At 36.6% G+C, this 27504-nt stretch overlaps 1 protein-coding gene across 1 annotated transcript; it reads left to right on the forward strand.

Annotated features, from left to right (window-relative positions):
- Positions 1–539: 539 nt before the first annotated feature.
- On the forward strand, positions 540–26740 carry MSH4 (mutS homolog 4). Its single transcript, XM_071446476.1, has 20 exons — positions 540–3033; positions 4961–5125; positions 5920–6083; positions 8307–8417; positions 9143–9258; positions 9875–10048; positions 12283–12455; positions 13209–13276; positions 15907–15981; positions 16434–16498; positions 17067–17236; positions 18064–18200; positions 18623–18726; positions 19620–19744; positions 20575–20775; positions 21943–22061; positions 22587–22715; positions 24192–24366; positions 25939–26027; positions 26364–26740. The coding sequence occupies exons 1-20, from the start codon at positions 2769–2771 to the stop codon at positions 26547–26549; spliced, it is 2811 nt and encodes a 936-aa protein (XP_071302577.1). The 5' UTR covers positions 540–2768; the 3' UTR covers positions 26550–26740.
- Positions 26741–27504: the final 764 nt, after the last annotated feature.

Here is a 27504-nt window from a genome sequence, read left to right on the forward strand (position 1 = left end):
TGCCCCTTCAGGGCACTGTTTCCCATCCTGCCAGCTGCTCTCCACTGCTGTCCTGGCATGGGTGGTGGATGCACCGTGCTTGGGATCTGGTGCCGCTGCACCCCTTTCTCCAGTCACAGGGGCATCACGATAGGGCGCAGGGTGCATCTCCCCTCTGAGCAGATGCCATAGGCTGCTGGACATGGGTGAGGCAAGTGAGACGCCTCGGTAGGTGTGGATGGCTCTTGTTCACCGAAGGTGGCATGGCAGGAGAGCTCAGATTTGCATCGGAGGGTTGCAATGCAGAGGCTACGATGGGGTTTTTGCCTGGTCATGAGGGCCATGGTGCTGTCATGACCACAGTCAGTGTGTGCAGTCAGCCCCAGGTGCACAGACACCCAGCAGTGGGTGGGCCCCAGAGCAGGGCAGTGGTACTGAGGCTCCCCTGCCTGGGCTTGCTGGCGAGTAGCACGGAAAGTGGCTTAAGAACCCCATTCCTCCAAAGTGAAGGTGAGGGAAGGATGCTGAGGGTGGGGGGGGGGATGTCTCTGTGGAGAGGAGGCAAAGTTGGGAATTGCAGGGAGGGGTTTAAAGTCAGTGTAGGGGACAGAGCTGCTCAGGAGCAATTCCCTTGGAGCAAGTCAAGGGAGCAGGTTAGTTCTCAGCAGGATGTGAGAACTGTGCCACGGAAAGCCATTCCAGCATGTGTCTGTGTTGTATAAACTCTGTTAGTCTATCTTCTGCATTGTACACTGTACCTTCCTTGAGTCTTGATGTCTCCATAGCTCTTAGTGATCACTAGGCACCTTGATAGCCTTCCTGCAAGCTACAAGTGCATTGCCATATCAGCTTAGTGCCTGTCAAGCCTTTCTTGTCTTGCAATTCCAGGTTAAGGTGTGGATCTGTCTGATGTCTATCATATTGTAGATGTTTCTGAGCAGTCATCCCTCACAGTGGTGAGCCAGGTAGTGCCTTCAGTTCCATTTCTGTGAGGGTTTGTTTGACAGAGTTGTCTCCAGGGATTGCATCCCCATGTCCATAACAGTCTTTTGTTAAAGCTTGGCTTCTTGGTCATCCATCATTCTGCATTTGATGGCTCTCATCCACATCTCTGCTGATGGCCACAGCAGTCACCACTTTCCGGGGCTGCTGTAGAGCACCTGCACTGTCAGGGCACTGTTGGACCTCACTGCTGGTGGGTGCCATATTCCCTATGGAAGTCATTGTTGCTTGTGCACTTACTGCATCTCACAGTCACAGTGTTTGCGGTGTTGGGTGTCTGTGTCGCGGTTGGAGCTGCCCTGCCCAAGGGTGTAGCAATACTAAAGACAGGGTAGCACAGCCTCGGGGTGGTGTAATAGTACATTGATCTATGTAGATACTTTGGTCTACTATGTAGACCATAATGTTCATCTCTGGGCTGTAGAGAGCAGGCACAGTTATCTTTGTTTTTTGAGGGTGCCAGGCTCTCGCCTTCAGTGAGCAGTAGTTGGGATGGTAGTGGAGTGGCTGGATCTTGAATGTGCCTTGCCTTTTACAGGTGGGGCTCAATATCTAGGTTCTTGGGTTCTTTTACCTGTGTTAGCAGAGAGTAAGCTAGAACTGGACAAAGTCAATATTTGATAGACCTTTACTTGTCATGGATTTCAAAAACAAAATGTGAATTTGAGTGCTCAAGCATTTCTAATGAATTTTTAAAGCTTACAGGCTTTTAGTTAAGGTAAAAACTCTACTCCTTTTAACTGCCCACTTGCCTGATGAATTCTTCAGTCAAATCCTGGAATTTTATCTTTCAAGGTTTGGGAAAAAAGTTAAAATTAAAAGCCTTACAAAAAAGGCCTTGTGTTGAGTGTGAGGGCGTGAGAACACTGATCAGGTTTTATTTAACTGTAAAGGTTAGCCAACAATTTTAAAGTAGTTTTTTTAAATTTCATTTCTTTGCAAGTGCACTTGTTTTCATCCAGGAAAACACAGTTTAGTAGCTAGAAAGTTGCTATTTTTCCATGTTCAGTAGACAAAATGGAATTGTCTTCAGAGTTTCTCATCTCTTACAGACTGAGATAGCCTGGGAATTAATATGTGGGTGATATTGCACTGCAGTGTAGAACATTTCACTTTAGATTGAAATCCTGTTAATATTATTGGAGTTCTCTGATGAAAATTTGATCAATGTAATTTCCTAAGTCAACTGTGATTTCTAAAGATCTTATACAATTATAGGTTAAAAAAGGTGTGAGTATATGGAGTGTTTCATAATGCGGGTGTATTTAGTGCCAGAGACAAAATAGTGCCGAGTCAAAATGTGAATTGAAACATTTTAGTCGTGTATTTTACATGATGGTAATATACAAAGCAGTGTTAGTGTTCTAAAACATTCCTACAAGCAGGTGTTTAAGACAACTACAGAGGTAAACTAGCCTTGTGGTTATTTTGGGGATCTTTTTGTACCCAAACTCCTGAGCAGGAAGAAAACATTGCTGAAGCTCATGCTAAAGTCTGAATGGTGAAGAATTAATGCCGGGTAAAATACGTTGAAACGCAGTGCTCTTGCTTTAAATAGCAGAACAAGCACTTCTCTTGCGTGGCTGTGGCCCTTGCATATTTATAATGAAACCTGTTGCAGGGCCAGCAGCTCTGTGCACTGCTGTATCGTTTACAGCTGCAGTAGAGCTCGCAGCTTTTACCAGCGGAGCCCGTCTCTGGGCGCAGCAGGTCGGGCCCGGGTGCCGCCGTTGCCGGCGGTGGGCGCGGGGCTGCGCGGGCCGGGGCCGGTGCTGAGGGCTCGCACCATGGCGGGCGCGGGCGGGCGGGCCGCCGCCTCGGCCACCTCGGAGTCCTACACGGGCCGCGGCTCTTCCACGCCGGGTGTGGGCGAGCGGACGGAGCACACACCCCGCTACACCCTGGGGCTTCTGCAGACGCCGCACAGCTCGGAGAGCACCGGAGGCGCCTCCAGCGGCGGGACGCGGCCGGGCGGCTCCAGCGGGGAAGGCCTCGCAGCCCGCCGGGCTGCCTGGAACAGCGCCGTGAAGCCGTCGGTGTCCGAAAGGGGAGGTACGCTCTCTGCCTGGGCCTTCACCTGTTTATTTCTGCCGTCTTTGCTCGGGCCGGGTTCGAAAGAGCTGTTAAAAGCGGTCCTTACTGAGATGGGGCAGCTGCAGCTAAGCTTTATAGCGGCCTTTGTCATTTAGCTGGACAGAACAATGGAAATAGTCCTTGAAGTAGCTGAGCTCTCTGGTGGGAACAATAAACGTGTTTGAATTGCTGCACAGCGTTTGCTTTACAGGAGAGAACCGAAACATGGATTTGTGTTTGATTTGTTGGTTGTTTCAGGAGTTTTGTTGCTTTTTGGTTTTGTTTTTATTTTTACGCCTGGCTTTGAAATAGTTTTAAGAGCCTGTCGGTCTCGGTGTGCGGTAAGAATGTTGTGTTCCTACAATGCAGTACTGCTACTTGTCATTCTTTATAAAAATCTACTGTCAAAGTCTGTATCTTGGCAGGCAGCAAAAAGAAGTTAAAATTGTGGTATTTTCAGACGAAAAGAAACTATGAAAAGAGTTGGAAATTATTTTAACACTTGCTGAAATGAATTCTGATGTACGTGTATCTCCATTGTGTATAAATTGGAAATTAGGTAAAATGCGTTTGGGTATTATATATGACTACTGAGGAGTCCTAAAAAAACCCAAAACCAAACACAATGCTAATTCAAGCAGGACGATCTAAATGTTGGGTTTGAGAAATAGCTGTATATCACTTCGTTCATTTGGTCTTTTAAATTACTGTTTTTCCCTGTTCTGCCAGATTCGGTGCCTTCTACAGGAAGTCTCTTCTGCCGAAATTCTGACTGAACTTAGGCCAAAATCTGAGTGACTGCTATTAAAAAAAATATGCTGATATGTCCACTCTTAAAGAAGTCCCCAACCAAAGATCTGAGCTAATATTTTTTTCACTTGTCACAGTTTTAAGATTAAAAAAAAACTCCCAACCAAACAAACACAAAGTAAAGCCCACCTCACCTGAGTAAACTCCAGAATCCCAGTACAGTAGATGTTTTTCTACCAGCCAGCCTCGATAAAGACTCATGCAGTTAATTGATCATTGAAAACCATTACTTATGTATTTTGTCTCGTGTGTCAGGTTTTAATGTAGTATAAGAAACAGAAACATTTGTGTTTGCATGTTTTATAATACATGGAGTTTTTTAAGTGGATCTGCTGTTTATATTTTAATTCATTTTTTAAATCTTAGAAAGCAATTATCTAAACTAGATTAAGGATGTCTTCAGTCATCTCGAGAGAATTTAAAACAAGTAAATTACTTAAATAATTTATTGAAAATTTAAAGTGTTCTGAGACAAAGATATTTTGCAGGACTTTAAAAACATAGGTAGATCTTAAATACATGTGTGAAAGAAACCGCTGTTAACAAATACATCCCAGATTACCATATAATTTCTGAGAGTTGATCCCCATAAATTCATAGGGTTATCATTCCGAAGTGGTTCTTTTTTTTCTTTGATTGTCCTGTTTTTCAAAAACTTTTAAAAAAGGTTTTAAAAAGGATTTCATAAACACGTGTGCAGTTTTAGATAATGATTTTTCAAATGATGGGCAAATGTGAGATAAAGTTGATTTAAAGCATTCTTTTATAAATTTAGAATTCATTAGCATATGAAATGATACTTAGTAAAGTGACTTCTGTTGTATTATTTCTGTTCAACAATGTAAATAATTTTTTTTATTAGCACTGCAGATAATATCATTGTAAAAGAATCATTTTAATGCAAGCTTGTTTTCAAAGCAGTCTGATTTATTTCATTTTATACTCTGGAGAGCTTTCATAGAATGACATTTTGTTTGGATATCTCTATTTCTGATAATAAAAATTGAAGTTTTGTAAGCTGTTTTTTTGTATGTTGCTTTCTGAATAAAAATTTGTTGTGGCTGTTTTCATAATTAACTTATTTCTCTCCCCTCAGAATCATATTTTGGGGACAAGAGTTCTTGTGTAGAAAATGCTAACACATTGAATCTCACGAGTTCTTCTTCTGTGCGAGGCCTGAATAGCACATGTATAGGAAAAACACCTCTATCTTCTGGTAGATCTGGTTGCAGAAGCCATACCCCACTTATGGGATATTCGGGTAAGATTAACAGCTCTTAGAGGAAACAGTCCAACTTATATTTCTGATGTTATTTTATTAAACAGTTTAATTTTTAATATTATTATTTTAAGATACTCAAAAAAACTCAAAACACAATGTGTTTTGTACCACAGAGGATACTGCCAAGGAACTATACACGAACAAGAATACACTATTTTGTGTACTAAGAAGATGTTTTGGTATTGCATCCTCTTACTACTTAGTTTGCATTCATGTATGAATTATCAATGTAGTTAGAATTCAGACTTCTTTCAAATTGTCCAAAATCAAATTTGTGGACATGTAGTGTGGTCACTAAAGAGCCCAAATTCATGCTCAGAATCTCTAATCAGGGTTCATTTTTAGCCTTGTAATGCATTAGACATCATATATAACATATTATCAAGTTCTTGATGCAAGTTTTATGTATTTTATGTTGACGTGTTCAGAGGTGTAGAACACTAGTTCTCCTGAACCCTTAGTAGCTGATGGTACATCTTGCAGTGCTTCATATGAGCAAAATGGTGTTACAGGGTAATGATGCCTTGTGCTATGTTATATGTATCATACGTGCTCTCATAATGCGAAAGTAATGGGATTTAAAGTTACTTCTTTCACAGTCTGACTAATCATTATCAGTTCAGTCTTTAATGTTCTTAAAGACTGAACTGATGATGATTCCTTCCTGCATCTGTATATTTGTTTATGCTTGCTCTGTCGTTCTGTGATGCTCGTTGATCAATCTTTCATTAATCTGTATTTAATGTAACTGAATATATATGACTGTTTTACAGTTACATCCTCATCTGCAGTTTCTGCTCATACTGTTGCATCAGTTATTGTAGCTGTAGTAGAAGGAAGAGGCCTTGCCAGAGGTGAAGTAGGAATGGCCAGTATAGATTTAAAAAATCCTGAGATGATATTATCACAATTTGCAGACAATACAACTTATGCCAAGGTATTTTATAGTCTAATTATTGTGATTTACTTTCTTGAAAAAAGCTTATGACTAATGGAAAATTAAATTTCTAGTTTGTGGAAGAGATTTCTCAGAAGTGGAAGTAACAAGTTCTAGAAAATGTGCAGTGTTGAAAAGATTGCTCTTTTCCTTACTGTGCCTCAGATATTAAAGAGGCAAGAATGTTTTTCAAAAGAAAAATAGCCTTTCTGCAAAATACACTGTGGGACTGAGATGCCTTGTTTTGAAGAGCATTGGGCAATACATGGTAGTAGAACTTGCAAGTATTCTTCACCAGGCAAAACAACTCTGAGATGTGCATAAAATGTGTGTGTGTGTGATAGAGTAGTTATAGTTCTGGCATTGGTTACATAAATACTCTGTCTCAGATTGAAAGGAAATTCACTCAATTTACAGCCAGCACTGCATATTCTACATTTGGTGAGTAATCTCTGGTTTATGCAGCAATGGCTTTAGTGAAACATCTTATTGCATGGGTTATTTTGTAGTTATGCATGCTAGAAAATAATGTGGCTTGTAGCATCTTTACAATATTCAAAGAAACAAAAGCTCTATTGGGACAGTAAGTAGCTCTGACTCAGAATATAAACAACCATCAAATCTGTTTACTAAAACAGGTGTTGTATAATGTTGTACAATGTCTATTGTACAACATCGGTGTGCATTACAGTTGTATAATGTACAATGTTGTATAACGGGTTTCTTTATTTTTAAGCATTAGTGCTTATAAAACCTGTTCTGGTCTTAATATACATAGCTACATATTGAGCATCCTTTATAGCTGCCTCTCAGGCCATGGTCAGATTGTTCATTGTTTTCCTGCCTTACCAATATAAAAGCTGGCATTTTCTTTGTACACATATGTTCCTAATTTTCCATTAAGATTACTGAGTTCTCCGTTCTGTGCTCAGACCTGATACTGCATTCACCATCCAGTCAAAGAAAGAGAGATCCTAGTGTACAACTGCTTTTCCCCTAATGCAGGAAATGGCCTAACAGCCCAATTTCTTGCCTTAATCTCTCACACCTTTAACAATGTGTGAAAAAATCCATGGTCAGAAGTTTATGTCCACAGAGGAGACAGAGGAGTTCTGTACCTTTTATTCTTGAACAAAGGGAGAGGCCATGGGGCATTTCCTGATGGGGTCTCTCAGGTTGTTGGAGGACTGCAGCCTGCTTTTTATCCTAATTTTCCCAGCTGCAGAACCTTTGCCCGTTCTCTACTGGCTGAGATACTTGGGAGGTACAGACTTCCTGATCTGCCTGCTAAATGTGCCCCTTAATATGCTCCCCCCTGTAAAACATATGATACATGACCATTAAAATTAGCTTTAAGTCCACCCTGGCTGGGGAAGTTAATATTCATAACCCTATTAAGTCTTTGTTATTCTCAAAGTTCAGGAGTTGAGCATGACCTTGGCTAAGCAGCAATCCATGTCAATTAGTAACATTTTTTGAAAGTAATGGTTTGTCCTGTTACTTCCTTATCTACAAGTCTGGCCCTATCTGCAGGCAGGTTCACACAATCTGTTTGTAAAGACATATTAATCGTATTCCTGTCAACAATTCTGTGTTATCTGCTGATCAGCTGTTTACTTACACTCAGAATCCATGCTTTGCCTAGTGATTGGAATCCAGCCTACTGTGTTTTCTCTTTCTTGGGCATACTTCTGTTTTTGAACGTTCTGCAGATAATTTCAGGAAAGTTTTCTTGTATTCTTTAAGTTCTTCAAAATTTGCTGAACTGTGATGCTACTGGAAAAAAATTTCCTAGTGGTTAGCAGCAATGAAGGGCAGTGACAGCCTTCTGACCCCAAATGCCCTTAGATAATTTTTTTGGTGTATTTTTTGTACTTGTTTACCTTTTTACTGGGACATCATCTGTCCCTTCTTGCACATCTTAACTTGTAAGCAGTTAAAATATAGTCTGTTTTTTCATGTTTCTCCCTTGAGAATTTGTGAACAGTAGATAAGCTCTAAATTTTGTTTGTTTTTAATTTAGTTTCATGTATATTTAGATGCATATTAATTTGACACAATTAATTTGACTCGCTACATGCTAGTGTAGAAGTTAGCACATAATTTGGAACTTGAACTGATTCTAAAATACAAGGGTTCTGTATTTTGTTATTGCTGGTCATTATTTAAAATATTTGAGATTATATATTTTTTTTATTGAACTATTTTGAATTTTTTGTCCAGGTTATTACTAAACTCAAGATTTTAACACCACTAGAAATAATAATGTCAAACACTGCCTGTGATGCAGGGAATACAACAAAATTGTTTAGTCTGATAACGGAGCATTTCAAGGTAATATCTAAAATTTCATTTAATGTTTTTGAGTTCTTGTTGATCACTTTTATATGATGGCTGATTTAAGAGTTTTACACAACTTTCAAAATCTTAAGATTTTGTTTTCTATGATTTTCAGGTCTAATTTTAGAATGGTAGTGAATAAACTGAATGCAGCTCCCCTGCTGCTACTTCTAATACTGACAGTAACAGAGATAGGTATATTGCTGATGAAAGCTGAAAGTTTTGAATTTGTGGCATTGGGTAATACCGAACCTAGGAAAGATATAGAAATTAAAAAATCAAGCATTCTCCCTCATTCTCTCAGCCTGATAAATCAATGGGGCTGATGTATCATAGAATCAGGAAAAGAGCACTGTCAGGGTAAAAGAGGATAAAATGAACTAGTATAAGTAATTTATGCATATGAAAGCCTCAGAACCTTTAAAAAACCCTATTAATTACTACCTGAATTGCTTCATTGCTGCAGAGCTGATGGCTTCTTCATCAGTGTTCTTCTACTTCCTGGCCTCTCTCCCCTTTCTCTCACATAAATCACTTGTGCATCACACACCTCCAGTTACATTGACCTGCTTGTGCTAGTAAGCTAGAATGAATACTTCTATGAAGACAGATTGCAGAATCAGTTGATAGATTTCTTGGAAGCATGTATCACTAGAAAAATACAGAAGTGTCTCTGATGTAACTTTTAAAACTATTTGCTTTCATCCCCATCTTCACAGAATGTGACTTTTACAACTGTTCAGAGAAAATACTTCAATGAAACAAAGGGTTTGGAGTACATAGAACAATTGTGTGCATCTGAATTTAGCACCATTTTCATGGAAGTCCAATCAAAGTATGTTTAAATAAGGAAAAGCATACTGTGTCCAGATAAGTTTTTAACAAAATCATTTTATGTATGTACTCATTACATATATCTGTGTCACGTTGCAAAGGTTAGAAAACTCTTAAAAGATCTTTTTATTTTGCCCTCCAGTACTTTTGATATATGTAGAAATGTAAATAGAAAGCCTGTTACATAGCCTGTTACAGCTTTCCACTTCATCTTCTTCATTCTTTTCTTAAAGATACCCTTCAAGAGCTAGCTGTGACTGCCTTTCTTTCTGGCCTCAGCAAGCATTTTCTATGTATCAACAATTTTAAGTGCTGATACTTGGTGACCAGGGTCTTCAAATCACATGTGTCTGTTGAAATATGTATGTTCACAATACCAGTGATATAGTGGAGGCTGTCAAGTGTACAGAGACTCAAACATTTATGAACATTTGATCTGTATGAATATATGTTCACTAGGTATGGGTTTGTATATTTGAAATATACTGCCTTTTCTCTGCTATTAATCACAGTAGTTGCCAAGCCACAGTAGTGTAAATGTTATTTCTGTAGTAGCACTACTTTTGTGGTATTTCTGTAGCAGTATTCAACGTTCATAAAAGATTTTTTTTTCCAAGGTATTACTGTCTTGCAGCTGCAGCAGCTTTGCTAAAATATGTTGAATTTATCCAAAACGCCGTCTATGCTCCTAAATCACTAAAGGTTCGTTTCCAGGGGAGTGAGAAAACAGCTATGATAGATTCATCATCAGCACAAAATCTTGAACTAGTGATTAATAACAGAGATTCTCGGTAAGAATAGTTTTTTCAAGTTACATTTTTATAAAGATGGATTTCTCTAAGTTTCCTTGATGTTTGTGTCAAAGAGCTGACCATTATATTTATTTCTGTATGAGAGAACTTGCATGCTATTCAGAACTTCTTAAAAAATATCTTGACAGAGAAATATGTTACAATTCGGCACAAAATTTCTAGCACAGGAAATCCTAAAGTGAATTGTAGAAAGAAATGATGCATAATCATCTTTACATTGATGTGTATGTTTTATTCAGACTTTAAAAATTTATTTATGCAAAATTTTACAGACTGGGAAATGAAAGAGGCAGTATTTCTGCAAGTTTCTTATGTTGGATTGAAACACCTATATTTTACTCATTTTACACAAGAGACATGCTTCAGCCTTGAAAGGTTGTTTTGTTTCCTTTTAGATATAATAGTGGGAAAGAGAGTAATTTCTATAATGAATGGGAATGTGCAATGTGGTACTTGGTTGCATGGTAGTTTTCCACATTGAGATCAATGCTTGGAGCACTTCCTTAATTGGCAGTTAGTTGCCGTGTAGGCAGAATAAACTTCAAGGCTTACCTTCTCCAGACTATTACACTTAAGGTTAACAAGAGAAATACCTGGAACTTGCGTTTTGCTGCCTGTCAGGTTCTGAGATTCTCCTCTGTTTAGATATCTTCTTAATCACCATGTTATAAAAAGGGTAGCCTGGAGATTCCTCACTCTCCAAGTACTGTTCATAAGAGCTTTCCCCTTGGGGAGATACAGTAGAACACAGAATGCCTTGCATAGGAAGGTACTTTAGGAGCAATATTTTTCTGAAAAAATACTTTTCTGTTCCTTATTTCACAGATGGTTTTGAGAGGAAAGTGGTTACAGGAGGAGCTGAGCAAACTGCTTTAAGTTTCTCTGGTTTGTTTTTTTTAGCATTATTGATGCAGAATTTTTGCTGATCCATTGGCAAGTTTGAATCAGCGAGACATAGCTATTTTTATTACATAGATCTTACCCCAAAGCCTGGTTAGATATCTTTGTATGAGGTATTAGCAGGTAAAAGTTAATAGCACAGGCGCACACCAGAAATACCTAAGTCAAATTTGGGTGCCAATCTTAATTCTGGAGGGACTTGTCCTCTTCATTTAACTGTGCCGGGAAATAAGTCCTCAACTGCATAAATACAGGCACTGTGGATACTCTCCCAAATATAGAGTTGCCCTTAAGTGTTGTCACGGGTTGTGTCATGCAGTAAATGCACCCTTGATACAACTGGGTTTGAATTTCCCCATTTTTAAAAAATTCTCTTGACTATTGCTTTGCTTTTTTTATACCATGGTATTTCAGGGTGTTTCTGCACACTCTGTCTACCTGCCTACCTACCTACCTACCTACCTACCTACCTCCCTCCCTATCTTACTACCTGCCTACCTATCTACCCTCTCTATCTTCATGGTACATGTTTTGTGTATTTGTATCAGGCTTCTTCCTGTTCAAGTTCTGGTTTAAATCAAATGTTGTTATGGCCCCGGTATTTCATGGGTCATCTTCCAGCCAATAGCATAGAAGATTTCAGGTTTCTAAAACTATTTGACTGTGTAGTAGGTGTAAATATTATAGATGGCTTATTCTGTGTAAATGCAATCACCTTTAAGTATGAAACCCTGGGATATGTACCATGTAAAAGCCATAAAGCTGAAACTAATATGTAGAAATTATAAGCATTTTATTTAGCTCCTATATTGACTGAAATATGTTCTTTAAAATAATAAAAAATTATTTCTCTCTTTGATTTCTAAGTGTTTTAAATTATTTTCAGATATGTATTTCAAGTAAATTATTCCAATTAATATTTGATCTCTGATTATAACTTGATTATTATCTTTTGATAATTTGCCTCCTTGTATAGGGTTGGTTTGTTCATTTTAATTGGTCTAATTGAGAGGGAAAATGCGAACTTTACCACTGCAGTAGCAATGAAATACTACTACAAAATATGAATAAAATACCAAGTTCAAATGTATTTCTATACTTACATAATTGAGGGCTAATATTATATTAAATTACATTGAATTACCTAGCTTCCAAAACTGCTGGAGTTCATACAATACATGGCAAACAGGGAGATGCTAAGCATGCCAAAGCATGCCTCAGATTTGTAGGATAGTTTAGCCTATAAATGTCTCCTGACACTTACCATCTCTTTTTTTGGTCTGTGTATTCTTCACCTCTATTTTATTTCAAAGGAATGGTCACACACTTCTTGGTGTTCTAAATTACACTAAAACTCCTGGTGGAAGTCGGAGACTTAGATCCAATATCCTGGAACCTCTAGTTGATGCTGAAACAATTAACACAAGACTGGACTGCGTTCAGGAATTACTCCAGGATGAGGAGCTCTTTTTTGGTCTTCAAGGAGGTAGTAGTTTATATTGTAACAACTAATACTATATTTCTTTTTAGACATTGTTTTTCTAATATAGGAAAGTATGTAGCGTGACTCAGTATCTTTGAAAAGTATTTTTTAATGGTTTGTTAGGTGACACAGTAAGCACTTAAGTTTTTAAAGTAATCTATATTATCATAGCAATACTTTTCTCAAGTACTTTGATTAGAAAAGTTGAATTTCTCTGAAACAGTGTATAGAAGTCTGTGAGCCAATAGCTTTGTGAAAGAGTTGGAGTTTGTCTCTTTACCTCTATGGCTGGGTATGCATTATGTTTGATGTATACAAGTATATATAATGTATAAATGAAAAAGCAGACATATTGCTTAAGTAATACTTGCATATAAATATTTCTTCCTGTTGGTTCATAAAACATATGATCCAGAGGAAGGCAAAATACAATACTAGAATTAGTCCACCTGAAACTGGATCATATAATCTTCATCTGTGTCCCAAGAGAAGCACAATTCAATCTAAGAAACAAAAAGTATTTCTGAATTGACATAATCACTGCATGCTTAGGTATAGTAAGTCATAAGTATAGTTATGACAAAATAATTCAGATGTTAGCTATTTTAAAGCTAGTTTTTACCCTGTAAATAATTTGTGACAGTAGAATGTAAGAAAAAGATTAGCATTAGTATAGCTAATTAATTGTGTCCTTTCAAAGAAAATACATCTTATAATTTCAGTTTAATTTCTGATGTGTATACTTTTGTTTTACAGTTATCTCAAAATTCCTGGATACAGAACAACTACTTTCAGTTTTGGTACAGATTCCAAAGCAGGATACAGTATGTTTCAAAATACACCTTGGAAAAATCAATTATCTGTCCATAACATGCAATATATAAATGTGATGTCTATAATTCATCCTGATTTATGCAAATGTACTTCCAAAAATGTTTGCTCTTTCATCACTCCCCACCTTTATTCTTCATAAGTGTACATTTTATTCAACAGTACTCAGATGAGAGAGAGGAATTTTCTTCACATCAGCATAAATGGAAAAAGTGTTTAGTGACTTACAGTCTTAGTGACTGTTATGTCTAAGAGCAAGATGATTTTTTCATTAGGCCTTGCCTCATATATCGGTCTGCATGTTAACACACGTAATACAAATATCAAAATGGAATAAATACATGTAGTTCACCAGTGAATCTTGGTTGAGACTAGATTCAGCAGTTAACTACAGTGAGCTTGGGGTTACTGAACGTCAGCTCTGTTTCCACTAAGCATATTGAAACCATGGTGTTAAAAGTTACATTTGCCTAGTTGTACTTGAGTTGGATATGTCTGCCACTGCTTTTGAGCTTATATTTATGCTTGTGTGCCAGCATCTTAGATATTCTCAACTCTTTCACCATTCAGTGTCTTCTCACATGCTGATTTACCTCCTTAGAGAAAGGATTTGCCTAATTCTAGTTAAAGAAATCAGGTACAGACTCAAACAGGACAGTAGTAATAAATGCAGATAAATCTCTTTAATGACATAATCAAAACCCAGAATGTTTATTTTTCGCAGCTTTCCTTTAGTAATGTGTAACATGAATTCATGAGTTCTTCTTAATGAGTAAAACTGCCACACAGGATGCTTTTATGTATGCATAGGACCATGTACACCAAACATTTTTACTGCAGTGTTTTCACTGTTGACTGGTTCCAGTATAGCAGAGCATACTATGCACACAACAGACATGCTTATTCAAGTGCTAGTTCAGTTGCTTTTATCAAATGCTATATTAGGCTATTCACTATGTTTCATTCCTACTCTCCATAAAAATTTTCATTGTAAATCTTCCACCAGTCAGCAGATGAGATGCACATCTGAAAGGCTACAGTTTCAGTTACTAAGTATGTGAGTGGTATGTTCAGCATGAACATTCTTTTATCCTAAGGAGGCTGTCACTCACACAGAATCACAGAATTACCAGGTTGGAAGAGACCTTCAAGATCATCGACTTCAACCCATGCCCTAATATCTCAACCTAACCCTGGCACCTAGTGCCACATCCAGTCTTTTTTTAAACACATCCAGGGACGGTGACTCCACCACCTCCCCAGGCACTACTTTAAAAAATAGGTTGGGAAAGGTCAATTTTTTTAAAATTACTGCTCTCTCTCCAGGTTATGTCATGCGGTTACAAAGTAGTTAGGAAAAAGCATGAGTTTCTTGAGGGACTAAGTGTCTTTTTTGAAAAAAATTAATATTCATTGCATAAATAACATCTTGCACTTCAAGAAGACTCCAAGGCAGAAAAGCCTTAAACTTCAAAAACTGCTTGATCCAGTCTTGTTGAGATATGTGTTTGAAAAGTCAGGTCAATGGTAAAATAATTTACTGCCTTTGGATTGGAGTGTATCATGTGCAGAGATTCACTTGTAACCCTAGTTCAGTTAAAATTCCTGTAAAAACTAATTACTCAAAGATCCATTGCAGTACCACATTTTTATATATGACCACATCAGTTCTTTTTCAGAAGAAAAAGATTCCTTCTTCCTTTCCCAGAAGGAATCATCTCTGATTCCTTCATGGGACTTAGAACACATACTTATTTGGAGATTAGCATTCTTTCATTCATGCATTTAGCACTGTTTAGTTTTGTCTTTACAAAAAAAACCTTTTATATGACTAAGTTACGAGGTGCCCTCAGCCACAAGAGTAAAGAGATATTACATATGAATGAGAAAAGATTTCACATGGGGTCATGCTCCTATGTTCATGCGTTTATCTACATTTATCTGTGTTATTTCCTTAAAATTCGTTTGCATAGTGTATGTGTACCGCATATGTTATACCCTAATGTCAGCAGCAAAATTCTTTATCGTGAGTGTTAGTGGGGCATACAAAACAAGGTCAAGGGCTTCTGTGAATGAAAGATTTTGAAGAACAGTCATTACTGCGAAAAAAAATTTTGAAGTATTTACTGGACTTTTTTTTTTATCACATGATCAGATGTCTAAGATATATGTTTATTAACCAAAGACAAATCAGCCAAACTGGGTTATGTTGTGTTTAACAGCATTAATGGAAAAGGTTGTGAGCTTCATTATAATACATAATGTATTTGCTTTGAAAAAGTCTACAAATTGTGTAGAGCTTGTATAGAGTTAAGTATACATAGAAGAGTAAAAGTTTTCACAGCTTGGGCTAGCAGGGTATTCTTAGAGTCAGTCATTATCAGTTCAAACATAGGAAAATCTTAACTACTGATGGACAAACTATCACAGCAGGCACTGTAAAATTTAGGTAAACATTTTTTGTGCAGATGCAAAGTTGTCAAAGTGAGCTTATGAAGTGTTCAAGGAATTTTTATTAAATGTATAAGCCTCTTACTGTTAAGAATATGAGTTCTACTAGTTCTTAAGTACTTTTTAGAACAGTCATACAGATGCCTTCAATATTCAGAAAATTTTTCAACAGGTTAAAACTGCTGAATCAAAAATAACTAATTTAATCTACCTGAAGCATACCTTAGAACTTGTGGAACCTCTGAAAGTAAGTGACCTTTGGTTTTTTTGTTGTTGTTTTGGGGTTTATTTTTTGTTGTTGTTTGTCTTTGGTTTTTGTTTTTTAATAAAGTACAGACCATTTTTCCCTTACTTTTATGAAGTGCAGTTTATTAAATTTCATAGAGTATCTCAAGTTGGAAGGGATTGATAAAGTAAAAAAATAATATAATTACAGAACACAATACTGCCAACATACTGCCAACATTGATTCTTAACGCCAGTCGGAAATAGCATTTGTGTCTATGCTCTGAAGAGCAGGATTCCTACCATTACCTGAATAATGGATTATATACCAAACATTTAACTGAAACTCCTGCTCAGATTCCACAGACTATTTGCAAAAATGCTGATTAGCCTCACTGAATCTAAAAACTTTCAGTCCTTTAAAAAGGCTGCAAAAAGAAGTAACTGTCATGTCCATGTTTTAATCTTCAACAGGCTGCTTTAAGAAGCTGTAACACACAGCTGCTAAAGGCTTATTATAATTCTCTTGAAGATACAAGGTATTTCTCATAATACTTAGCTACTTTGTTGGAAACTCTCATCTCAAAAGTGCCAGTAAGATAAAAGATGTTGCATCTTTGCCTATTTATAGTTAGGAGTATAGCTCAATTCTTTTGCTTAAAGCTGATTTTAATTATCAGAAAATCTTAATTTTCAGCTAATGAATACAGGGATAAAAGCAAGAGAGCTGGCTGTGATAGTGGAGTTGCTGCTAAACTAAACTCCCTTAGAAATAATTCTGAAAAGACAAGAGTATTGGTTTCCTAGAGTCTCCATAATAATGCAAAAATCAAGTGTTGTGTATTTGAAAAGAAATGTATATTTGAGAAATAATTTATATCTCCCAAAGATGTGAATAGTATTTTTATTTTTATTCAGACTTCGGTATAGTCATGATTCATTCTGAGGTGAAAATAGAAATGTAATGTAGTGTTTTGTTTTAACAGTGGAAAATTTAAAAGTAGCTTCACTTACTTGTAATACTGCTACTTGTAATTTGGGGATGGTACCGCAAGTAAAAATCATAAAGTATTATGTATCTAATTAGTGATACAACTAATATTGCAGATTTGGAATTATACTTGAAAAGATTACAAGTGTAATTAATGATGATACAAGATACACAAAAGGATGTCTGAGTATGAGGACCCAGAAGTGCTATGCTATTAAGCCTAACATCAATGAATTCCTTGACATAGCTCGTAGAACATACACAGAAATTGTTGATGACATAGCAGGTATTTCTAAACTAAAATTTGTATTTATTTGGAGTTTAAAGTAGATTGCACTTGACATATAGAAGCCATGTAATTTTATGTGTTATAATCTCATATGTAAAAAGTATTTAGTATTCGTCTGGATGGATTGTCATTGATAAGCAACCGAGATTCTCCATTTCTGGATAATACCTCAGTTTTATCTTAATAAAATTGAACAATTATATGGTGATTCCTGTATTCAAAGCTCTGCTAGTCCTTGTTCTCTTAAAGTGCAAAAAAGTTGAAGTAATGGAACAGAATTACTCCATCTAAAACATTCTGCATAAAACATGTAAATCTTTGGTTTAGTTTCTTCATTGAAAGTATCTGTGTTCTATGTTCTTTGTATTTAAGCAGTCTTGATCTATCTGTGGACTACCTTTTAGCTAAGGTATTAAGAGTTAGAAAATATGAACAAAAGGAGTTTTAGCATGATGTGCATTACTGTGTTTTACTAACCTTCCTGTTTATCATTATGTCAAAATAGAAGAAAAAAGTTTTGTCTGAAACGGATTTCCTTTTTTTTAGTTTAAATTACTGATTTCTAGAAAGGACCATCTTAGTTTAGTCTATAGTCGGAAACCTTAAAGAGCATCAGAAACTTTAGCACCTGTCATATGTCATGAAGTTCCTGTTTTATTCTAATCCTATATTCATACATAGTGAAAAATACAGATGGTACTGGTTTTGTATTTCTGAAACCTTCCATTAGCAGTTTCCATCTTTGTACCACCACAAGGAGGAGAGGGAGAGGCATGTACCTGAATGTATCTAATTTGGGTTAAATCTTTATATGTGGTATGTAGGTATGATAACGCAACTGGCGGAAAAGTACAGCCTGCCCATGAAAACAAGTTTCAGCTCTGCTCGTGGATTTTTTATCCAGATGAATGCTGATTGTTCAACATTACCTAATGGCCAGCTTCCTTCAGAATTTACAAAGGTATCTGTACAAAATATATTTTAGCATAATATATTTACTTTATTTACTACACTTTGTTTGCTTTTTATAATATATCATTAAACTGTACATTATGCAGTAAATAACAATAAAAATAATTTCACTGAAGATATTTAGAAGTAAATTAAGTTTTAATTGGGATCTTTTTATAACTACCCTATATTCAGTTATATAATCAAAAATGTGCAAGTACATGCAATTATGTTTTGTGCAAGAATAAAGCTATATATCTTGCTAATTGTTATCTTAAATGGAATTTTCATAAAAAATTATGTCGTAAAAATGAAACTGGACATTGTTTTTTCTCTTTTGTTTCCCCATATGGTTCCCAATTCTGGTTTTAGAAGCTGTTTTTCTTACTGATAATGAGGCAAGCTCTTACTGTTGGTTTCAATTCCCTGTAGATCACGAAAATGAAAAACACATACAGCTTCACTTCAGCAGATTTAATAAAAATGAATGAAAGATGTCAGGAGTCCCTGAGAGAAATATATCACATGACCTACTTGTAAGACCTCTTAAAACTATTATATAAATAGACTTATTTATATAAATATACTTATTTAATAAATATCCTATATTTATTAATAAATAAATATACTTTGCTAAGTATATTTGTTTTCTCCAAATATCTATACACAGGCTTTTAAAGCTCTCTTTCTGTTAAATTATGGCTACTTACAGCCATATTCTAAAGCAACACTGTTCAACTGTACCTCCTGAGACAAAAAACCCCCCATAAATCATGTCTTGTATTAAACATGTTTGCAAATATATTGGCATTTATTAATAGAAGTGGTCATCATGTAAATTTTTAACGGATTAATTACCTGCACAAAATGGCACAATTAATGCATTAGTTTTGGATTTGTAATGCAGAATTGGTACTTTTAGTCAGTTCCTTATATTTAGAGCAGAACTGTCTATTTCTGTATCTTGTCCTTGCTGCATGTCATGGTGCTCTCCTCTGATTCACAAGTTAGTACGTGTAATGTTACCTGTCAGTTGAATGGAAATTCTTTCTAGCAACCATGTAGGGTTTTTTTAACATGAAGATCTAAGGGAATTAGAGTCACATTTCCCATGTTAATAAAACATACTTGATTCCATAGCTGTGTTTTTAGTTCATTCTCTGTGTAAAGCTTTCATGTGAGCTGTTGGTATTTGAGATGTGTGTCTTACGTCTGATCAGCAGAATGTTAGCTTAAGATGATGGTACAAGATCTTAATTTACTTCCAAGAAATTTATACATTTGTTCACATCTGGTATACATGATTGCATTTTATGAGTGACCTTTTATCCTAAGATATGCAGCATGGACATTATAAATCCTTTATTTTTGTAAGTTGTATAAAGTGACAGATGTGCCGTGCAACAGCTGAATCCGTGTCTTATTTCAGAATAGTGTGTAAACTACTGAATGAGATCTATGAACACATTCATTGCTTATACAAGCTGTCCGACATTGTGTCTATGCTGGATATGCTGCTTTCATTTGCCCACGCCTGCACTCTTTCCGATTATGGTAAGTTTCTTCCTTGATTCTGTTATGGGTTAGATAAAGACCCTTCTGATGGAGAATAACCAGACTATTTTGTTTGGTTCCATTCTTTTTCTGTCTCAGTAGTCCTTAGGTGGGTGTCTCTGCTCTGTCTTTGCCAGTTTCATGCTGATCTTCTTTCTGCTTCCATTCATCGAAATTAAATTCTGCTAGTTAGCTGCCATAAGCCTTCCCAGTCACTCTTCTCGAAATAGACAGTTTAAGGATATTCCACTCAAAAGCATGAAGTGTATGGATGCTCTCTGTTTATGCCTTTTTCTGTTCCATTAATGCTGGTAGATAAAGGAGCCATGTGTAATTAGTTCAGAAAAGAACTGTATTCTGACAGAAATCCATAGAGATAGTTCCAGCATCAAATGGATCTTTGTAGGCATGGTACATTTCCAAATAATCAGTATGGTAACATATAACAAAAATAGAAGGAATGCTACTTTCCTGTTTAGCATGCAAATACAGAGTACATATCTAGAAGTAACAGGAGTCCACGACCCTTGTACTTTACAAAAATACTTCAGCTCTTTGCATTTTTATTACTGGAGTTCAGCCCTACTCACTAGGGAGCAAAACCACAGAACATTAATTTAGAAATAATTTTTCAGTCATGGGTTTCTTTTTATAGTCATAAGTCATGAAGGCTTGCATGGTAATGAGAATCTGTACCTGAAAGTGGCTGGTAATTCTTCCCAAGAGCTCTGCTCTGGAAGAATTAACTTTATTTCAAAACATACTAGCTTAGTAATGTAAAGGTTCCCACACTAACTCCTCAGTGTTTTACATCTTTTTTCTTCATTTAGTTCGTCCAGAATTTACTGATACTTTAGCAATCAAGCAAGGATGGCATCCCATTCTTGAAAAGATAGCTATGGAAAAACCTGTGTCTAACAACACGTACCTGACAGAGGGCAACAATTTTGTCATTATTACAGGACCAAATATGAGTGGAAAATCAACATACCTGAAACAGATTGCTCTCTGTCAAATTATGGCACAGATTGGTGAGTAAGAGTGTACAGTATTAATCAACTTCTGCAGCACATTTTTTTCTGGTTAAAATTATTTATAAAAGTTGAATGATTTAGCTTCCAGAATAACATTATATCTAAATAAAATATTAACAGGTAATTTGTAGAATATTTTCCTCTACCAGCTCTTGCATTGCTTACAGAGGCAACTATAAGGTTTTTCATCTGCCGCTGGAAACATATGGGGCCCCATCTGTGTGTCTTGAAGCCTCCCCAGTCTGTCTTCTGAGAAGCACAATTGCATGCCCTAATTCTTTGGAGCACCCTAATCCAATCTAGCACCTTCTGCTAGATTGATAGTGAATGTCCTTCAAGTATGCTGATCAGACACGTGTTAGTCATCCAAAAGAAACACATGACTTTGAGCATACTTAAATTCCAAAGAGAAACATGTTTCCAGACAAGTACAATTAGTAGATAAATAATCAACTACTTCAAATAAAAGTAGTAACAAATATTGCAAGGTTCTGTTACTAAAGTTATAAAAGGAAACCAACTATTCGTAATGTCTAACTGAGATTCGTTCCCTTATTCAGGAATTCCTCATGACTTTTTTCTTAAAAGTAAGTCTGGTAGCACATGTTCAAGACCTAACTCTATAGAATGAAGCTACTTAGTAATGGAGAATAAAATTTATCCATCACACTTTTGTGGGTTCAGTCCCCAATAACTGCAAGTTCTTGAGGAATTGCTCTCAAAACTGTGAGTTTAATATGAATAAAGCAGACTGTGAAGTTTTTGGCAGAAGGTTCCTGTTTTTTCCTGTTCAGTAAAACTGCTGTGCTTTGAAGTCTGATAAAGGCAACATCATCTTGATTTTGGGAAACTAACATTTCTTAGGATTAGTAAATCAGTGGCCACAGAAATGTAAAACAATCCTAGAGTTCTGCATCCCTTTAGACTGACAAACAGCTTCAGGCATATGATTTCTTACAAGTTTCACTGATAAGCTTCCTAATTAACCTATCTATGTAATAACTTTTTTCTTATGAATTAATGGTAGAACATAATTTAAAAAACTTTATCAAGTAAGATGCTTTCTCTGCTGTGCACAAAAACCAAGTGTAATTTTTTTCCCAGTGACATATTCAGGCAAATGTTTTAGTGATGAGAGAAACTTGTATCTTACTTACTTTGTAGGTTCTTATGTCCCAGCAGAGTATGGTTCTTTTCGAATCGCAGAGCAGATTTTTACCAGAATAGGTATGGATGATGATATTGAAACAAATGCATCAACATTCATGAAGGAAATGAATGAGGTATGAAATACAACTATTCAGGTCCAAGGCCCATTTTTACTGTTAAGCTAATAGAAATTGTACTGGTCTATTTCCACTGAAAGAGTCTACTTTGAAAAACAGTAAAAAATTCAGCCTTCCTCTCTTTTATGATGAACCATAGAAAACTAGGCATCTCTTAAATAGAAAGATATTCCAGTGTGAATAAAAATCGGTGCTGTGTTGGATAGTACTTTCAATATTTTTGGGTCAGCTTAGATGTTAAATTATTGTTTGTTGGGGCCTAAGCTCTCTCAGTTTCCTCTCACAAACTGATATCATTTTGAGGGTAAGTGATATGTTCAGCAAAAAAGAGAAAGAATGCTGTAGTGTGACTCTGCTTGATTAGAATTGATAGCTGTTTGAAAGCTTTGAGAAGGTAAAATTGCTGTATCTCAAGAGATTTTTTTTTTAATTTCTGCATTATGTTCCATCTGAATAATATAAAAAATTCCTTTTTAAAGATTCACATTTATAGGAATGATAACACTTTGAATATTTTTCTAGGTAACATACATTATACAAAATGCTAATGATAAGTCACTCATCATTATTGATGAACTTGGCAGAGGTACCAGTGCTGAAGAAGGTATTGGAATTTGTTATGCTGCTTGTGAATATCTGTTGAACTTAAAGGTAATTCTGTTTTAAAGGAATTTAAGCCTTGGAATTGTTTTGTCATCCTGAAAGTAAATACAGTATTTTCTCATAATTTAACAACAGTTTTGCAAAGATTTCTTGGCTAGATATGGTGTTTTGCATAACCAGTGAATAGTAAGATTTGCAATAATAGAGGAAACATGCTGACATAAGCTGCAGTTCTGCTCACTGGTTGTTGTGATTTAACCCCAGTCAGTTGCTAAACACCACGCAGCTGCTCGCTTGCTCTCAAGCAAGAGCCCAAGCCCAAGGACTTGTGGGCTGAGATAAAGATGGTTTAGTAAGTAAGGAAAGTCATATGCAGAAGCAAAATAAGAATTAATTCACTGCTTCCTATTGGCAGGCAGATGTTCAGTCGTTTCCTGCCTAGGAATGCCGTTTCCTCACAGTGACTGTTACCAGAACGGCAAATGTCCCTCCGTCCTCACAGTTCTTGTTGTGGTGGTGTAGTATGGTGTGAGATATCCCTGGGGTGAGTTTGGGTCAGCCATCCTGGCTGTGTCCCCCTACAGCTCCATGAACACCCCATAGCCTGCTTGCTCGTGGGACAGGGTGGGGAGCAGAACAGCCCTTGGTGCTGTGCAAACGCTGCTCTGCAGTAGCTAAAACATGGGTGAGTTATTAGTACTGTCTTGGTCACAAATCCAAAGCAGCCCAACACAAACTACTATGAAGAAAACTAGCTCTAGTCCATTTAAAACCAGAACAGCGGTACCCATATCTTTTCAGCTTGCTTGCAACCTTGTAACTTTGTCTAGAAAGAGAATAACCCATTCTGTTTAGTTTTTCTTATTTAGTTTAGTTTTAGTTTTGCTTTATGCCTTAATTTTAAAAGCGAACCTCTTTACCTGGTGGCTACCTTTCAAAGTACAGTGGTAGTTCCACACAACTTATGAATTGGTCACAGAGGTTAGAAACTTGTTTCGAAAAGTGGCAGGTAATTTTAGATGGTTTGCAAGTTTCACCTCTGTTGCTAGTTATGTGATCAGTCTCAGGGGGCTGTTATGAATCTTTTCAGTGTGCAGGTGTTTGTTTCTCTTCAGAGTTTATTCAGAGTACTTTTGAGGGGGTTTTGGTTTGAAAAGCTCAGATACTTTCTGTCACTTGTACTTTTGATAAAGAATTCATTGAGAGAATTAAGCAACCATTTGACAGTCATTCCAGTCCACACCAGTCAGATTTTGTAAGCATAGTGGATTCTTCTTTGTTTCTGATATTGTTTTCCTTCTTTTGAGAAATGAGCAGAAGAATTCTCAGTTGGAAAAGATGTACTTGCCAGTGCTAGAACGCATCCCTTAAGGATTTTTGTTTGCTTTAGTAGTGTAAAGACAGCTTTTCAGTGTTTTGGAGGAAAACCTGGACATCTGTGAGATTATTTAATTTTTCTTATTTATTTTAATTTATTTCTGGATCATTGCCAAAATAAATTTTCTTTCTTGTTTCCTTATTTAGGCATTTACACTGTTTGCTACGCATTTCCTGGAACTATGTCATATAGACGCTTTATATCCCAATGTGGAAAACTACCATTTTGAAGTGCAGCATGTGAGAAGCAGTGCTGGAAGTAAGGAGAAAATTGCTTACACTTACACACTTTCTAAAGGATACACAGAGGAAAAGAACTACGGTAAGGGATTCCACTGTGACTTACAGTTAGCAAAAGTTACACAAGATACTATTTCAGTTATTAGGCATCGAACAGTGTTTTTTCTGATGATAGGTTTCTCTTGAGTTTGTGTCTCTCTCAAAGAGAGAGATAGAGAGATAAGCAGGTCTATAATTTGTTCCAAATAATTACGTGTTTTAGGTAACCACATAGTGAGATAGCTGTTTTGGGTAGTATGAAGAACTTACACGATATTTTGTAGTGAAAAAAAATCTTACTGATGTCTTACTGATGCTGGTATCTCCTTGATTCATGTCTGTTTGAATGAGTTGAGTCATTCTGAGCATATGCTACTTGAGTTCATTTTATCTGCACTTATGGAAGTGAAATGAATGTATGTATGGCAGACACATCTTTAAGTTCTGTAGTGATATGACTGGTTAACAGCAGGTTGACCCTTTTTGATTAGCAAAAAGGAATCAAGTTTCTTTAAAAAAGGAGAGGAACTTTACAGGATATTAGGCTAAGACAATTTTGAGAGGGTCTACAAAAGCATCAGTGTTCTCTGAAAAGTGGATTTACTTATCTTTTAACTTCAGAATAAATTAAAGTATAGATTGTACGGATTGATTAATTATGGGTCAAGAGTGAATGACAAAGATTTAAAGAAATCTGTATGTTTCCAAATACTAGATTCGGATGTTGATTGCCTGATTTAGGTAACATTTGAGCAAGAGGAAATTAGCTACACGTTGCAAACTACCAATTGCAAGCTATTGGTAACTGAAGACTAGAAATTATTCCAGCTAAGCTTCAAGTAACAGGACTTAAACTGACCTTGATCGGAATTTCAGAATAAGTCTGTTCAACTTCAGCAGCACAAGCTCAATTTTAGATGCTACACCAACACTAACTCCACTGAATTGTATGTTTAGAGAGTAATTTCTGAGAACAGGAGACCTTTAGAAACTCAGTATTCATGTCTTGGCTTTACCTTACTTTGAGTAAAGTCACATTCTAAGAAAGGATGCAAGGGCTCTTCATGACCCTTTTTCATTTTTAAACCTGTAGTATTAAACCACCCAATGAACCACAGATTTTCCAGGGGTACGGATAAAGGAAGAAGTTAAAAAATCATGTTAGGGCAGGAAAAAAAATCTACATCTCTTTCTTACCGTCAGTATCTGGAAGTGTGCCTGTTGGCAACAAAGAAGTTGAAAAATGACATCCCTGTTCACTGGATGTCTGGATATAATTGAGAGTGCAGTTAGCAAAACCTCTGTATTTTCTGCCAAATTAAAAAACCTGAACCGAGAAAGCTGTTAACACCATGGTGCCTTTTTTTTCCTTTTTACCCCCTAATATGTCTCATTCTACCCATTTACGGTATTACTGGCAGTAGCTTGATGTTGAGGTGTGTTTCAGAGATAGCATTAAAACAAAGTAGACGTTTAATGAAATTATTTTAATAAAAATTAAAATTAAATCTTTACCCCTTAGTAAAACAGGCTAAGTTAATTCTGGAAGGTGTAAAATGGAAGGTAGGGATAAAAATTATATTAAAAAATCCTGATTTGTGTTTCATATGTTTAGGACTAAAAGCTGCAGAAGTGTCCTCCCTACCATCATCCATAATTTTGGATGCAAAGGAAATCACAAGTCACATTGCAAAACAAATTTTGGTATGTAGTAGAAAATTATAATGCTGTATTTCACAGTTTTTATACTACTCAAATGTATTTTCAGTTTCTGAAAGGTTACAGGATAAGTGCTGCCTATGTTTTAATGAAAATAGATTTCATTAAACTTTGTATTTCTGGAGCCAGTTCTTAAAGATTATACTGAAGGTCACTGTTACCTGACAACTCCTTTGGGTAAAGGAGTATTGGTGTAACGTTTGTATGCAAACCAAGAATTGGGAGATCAAAAACAGGCTAGAAAATAGCTAATACTAGTGTTTGGTTTTTTTTAATAGAACATAATTTCGTGTTTTAATGTATGTATATTTTTAAGAACAGCACAGACAGAAGAGCACTCCTGAGATGATGAAACAGAGAGCTGCATACCAGTTAGCAATGAGATTGGTTCAGACTGCCAGAAATTCTCGACTGGACCCTGACAGTTTGCGTGTATATTTGAAAGCCCTGAAGAAAAAGTATGAAGCCAGTTGTCCCACACCCAGAGAAAATGATGAGCAACAGTAACATGTAACATAGGCTGTTCTAATTTTTATGACTGCAAGATGATACTGGTTTTTCCCACAGTATTAGTAGTCTTTTCACATGGTGTTATATTTTTAATTATTAGTCTAAATTACATTCAAGTAATGGAGGACCATATCCTTTATGGGTTTCCCCCACCCTGACATACCTAGAATAAAAGCATTTGCCCTCTCTGAGGAACACAATTCTTTTTGACAAATAATACAAATCATTTTAGAGCAGCACTGAGAGGGAAGGACTGGGGCAACTCTAAGGAACTCAGAATTTCAGGTGTGATACAAAAGAAAGCTCAGATTGCAAAAAGGGAAACGTGTGCCCAGATTGCTTCAGAGCAGTTTTGCTGTCTGTTCTTTTTCAGTTGTGTCTTCTGAAAATGAGACCATTTTATTCACTTTTCTGTGCTAAAGACTTCTCACAGTGCCAGGAAACATGATACTAAAACTTGAAGGAATTTGGATGTGTAAAAACAAGCTGTTCTCTCTTCTCCAGAGCAAGGTGTTTGGTGTTAGTTGGCAGTAAAGGATCCAGTTTTTCTCATACTCCTCTTGCTCAGTCTCCAAGTCACTGCAGGATTTCCAAAGACCCTGCAATGGAGAAGCCTCTCATCATGTTCCTTCTGATCACACAGAGATACTGGGAGGGGAAGAGAATGGATAAAGGTGAAATTTCTCTATGAAAAGGCTCAGAGATCAGGGTGTTCACTGGTGGCATGGGCTGGGTGTTTTGTTTGGTTGGGATTTTTTTTGTTTTTTTGGGTTTTTTGGTCAATTTCATCCTACACCCCGTTCTTTCTTCCTCTGTCCTCTCCACTCTCACTTCCTGTTTCTGCCTCTTGCCTGTGACAGCGAGGCTGGGGAGGAACTTCAGCCCTTCTGGGGGTTGCCCCCTCTTTCTTGTTGCAGCAGAGTCCCTTTCTGGGGGGATGTACACGTGGAAA

This window comes from Agelaius tricolor, unplaced genomic scaffold (genome assembly GCF_023055355.1).
Source record: "Agelaius tricolor isolate 1412-34295 unplaced genomic scaffold, bAgeTri1.0.p SCAF_22, whole genome shotgun sequence".
NCBI lineage: Eukaryota > Metazoa > Chordata > Aves > Passeriformes > Icteridae > Agelaius > Agelaius tricolor.

Coding starts and splice junctions, on each gene's coding strand:
- MSH4 (XM_071446476.1), top strand. CDS start 2,769: ATGGCGGGCGCGGGCGGGCGGGCCGCCGCCTCGGCCACCTCGGAGTCC. Junction 3,034..4,960: donor GTCGGTGTCCGAAAGGGGAG/GTACGCTCTCTG, acceptor CTCTCCCCTCAG/AATCATATTTTGGGGACAAG. Junction 9,259..9,874: donor TTCATGGAAGTCCAATCAAA/GTATGTTTAAAT, acceptor TTTTTTTCCAAG/GTATTACTGTCTTGCAGCTG.